The sequence below is a fragment of the Vollenhovia emeryi genome, unplaced genomic scaffold (genome assembly GCF_000949405.1).
Source record: "Vollenhovia emeryi isolate VEMERY1.0 unplaced genomic scaffold, V.emery_V1.0 DF942477.1, whole genome shotgun sequence".
NCBI lineage: Eukaryota > Metazoa > Arthropoda > Insecta > Hymenoptera > Formicidae > Vollenhovia > Vollenhovia emeryi.
Window position 1 is genome coordinate 1 of NW_011963889.1, and position 2,037 is coordinate 2,037.

General features: G+C 38.6%; 1 protein-coding gene across 1 annotated transcript; it reads left to right on the forward strand.

Moving 5' to 3' along the window:
* Positions 1-229: 229 nt before the first annotated feature.
* On the forward strand, positions 230-1,824 carry LOC105568687 (the record flags this gene model as incomplete). Its single annotated transcript, XM_012024550.1, has 2 exons — positions 230-476; positions 960-1,824. Coding segments are annotated over 2 exons (1,112 nt in total), but the record flags the coding sequence as incomplete, so codon positions are not given.
* Between the last annotated feature and the right edge of the window lie 213 nt (positions 1,825-2,037).

Consider the following 2,037-nt stretch of genomic DNA (forward strand, 5'->3'; position numbering starts at 1 on the left):
CAAAACAACAATCTTTGTAGGCTTCTCTGTGCAAAATCTCGGGTTGCACCACTAAAAACGACCACGATACCTCGTCTTGAATTATGCGGCGCGCTGTTATTGACCAAACTATTTCGTGAGGTGTATCATACTTTGAAAATTTCTCCAAGCAAAACAGTTTTCTGGTGTGACTCGACCATCGTGCTTCATTGGATAAAATCTCCTCCACATCTTTTAAAAATATACGTAGCTCACCGAATAACTCAAATTCAAGAAAACACGGATTCGCGATTCTGGCGGCACGTTCGTTCGGATGATAATCCGGCCGATGCGTTATCTAGGGGTCAATTACCGAGCATCTTTTTGAAGATCCGTACATGGTTCTTCGGACCATCTTGGTTGGCCGAGGAGGAGCACATCTGGCCTCATGAAATCATATCGCTAAAAGAAATACCAGAATTAAAGAAAAATACTTGTTTAGTCTCGACCACGGAAGAGTGCGTTCTTTTCCAAAGATACTCGTCGTATTCTCAATTAATAAGAATCATGGCATGGTGTTTGCGTTTCCGAACCCGAAGCAAATATAGCGGACAATTATGCATAAAGGAAATAGACGAAACGTAAACTAAAATAATCAGAAATATTCAAAGAACTTGTTTTTCACGCGAATGGAAGGAATTGTCGAAGGGACACTTGGTAAATAAAGGCAACGTTGTTAATTTAAGTCCGTTCATTGATGAAAAGGGGTTAATTCGCGTAGGTGGTCGCCTTAAAATGTCGAATTTAACTTTCGCGCAAAAACATCCCATCCTCCTCCCAAGCCGTCACCATCTAACGGATCTAATCATTAGGGAGACACATGAAAAATATTATCACGCGGGTATCCAAACAACTTTATATACTATTAGACGTAAGTTCTGGATTCTCGATGGTCGTAATCAAGTACGCAAAATCGTGCGTGCTTGTATTCGTTGTTTTAGATTCAATGCTGATTCGACTAAATACAAAATGGGCGATTTACCGAAACCTCGAATATGTAACGCAAATCCATTCGCGAACACGGGTATTGATTATTGCGGCCCATTCTATATTAAAAAGAAAAAACATCGAAATCGCAACCGAGTCAAGGTATACGTCTGCGTATTTATATGCATGGCTGTAAAGGCAGTCCTTCTGGAAATCGTAAGCGATTTAAGCACTGACGGGTTTTTAGCAGCATTACGGCGTTTTATCGCGAGACGAGGTATTCCAGAACAAATATATTCTGACAATGGAACCAATTTTAAATGTGCGAATAATCACTTGAAGGAACTGTACGTTCTTTTAAATTCCGACGAACACCGGAATAAGACTAGTCGATTTGCCGTGGAACATCATATTGCTTGGCACTTCATATCGCCCACAGCTCCACATTTTGGAGGACTTTGGGAATCCACGGTAAAATTATTTAAACACCATTTTAAGAGAGTGGTCAGAGAACTCCTTTTTACATTCGAAGAACTTAACACCTTCACGATAGAAATTGAAGGAATACTGAATTCAAGGCCTATCTCTTATATCTCTTCCGATCCTAATGATCCTTTAGTTCTTACACCCGCACATTGCTTAATCGGTCGCCCATTGATCAATATGCCCGAACCTAATTTGTCGTCTGTCCCAGCAAATCGTCTATCAACTTGGCAACACATCTCCAAAGTACGACAAGATTTTTGGTCACGATGGAGCTTAGAATATTTGAACGAGCTCCAAATTCGGCGCAAATGGATCAAAGACGAGCCTAACTTAAATATCGGATCCATCGTGCTTCTCAAGGAAAGAAATATCCCAGTCGACACAGTTATATAACTAATATGTAACATCTATGAATTTCAAAATCACATTTTATATAACGTGAAGGTAATTTTTACGTTGTCGTTATATTAAAATTTCCTCCTCATTCAAAAGTACAAGTAATGGTATATACATGTTACATATATGCCTTTATACTTTATGAATGTTACATATATGTTATATTATCAATTTTATAACAGTTACGAAAATAATTATGTGTATTGATAT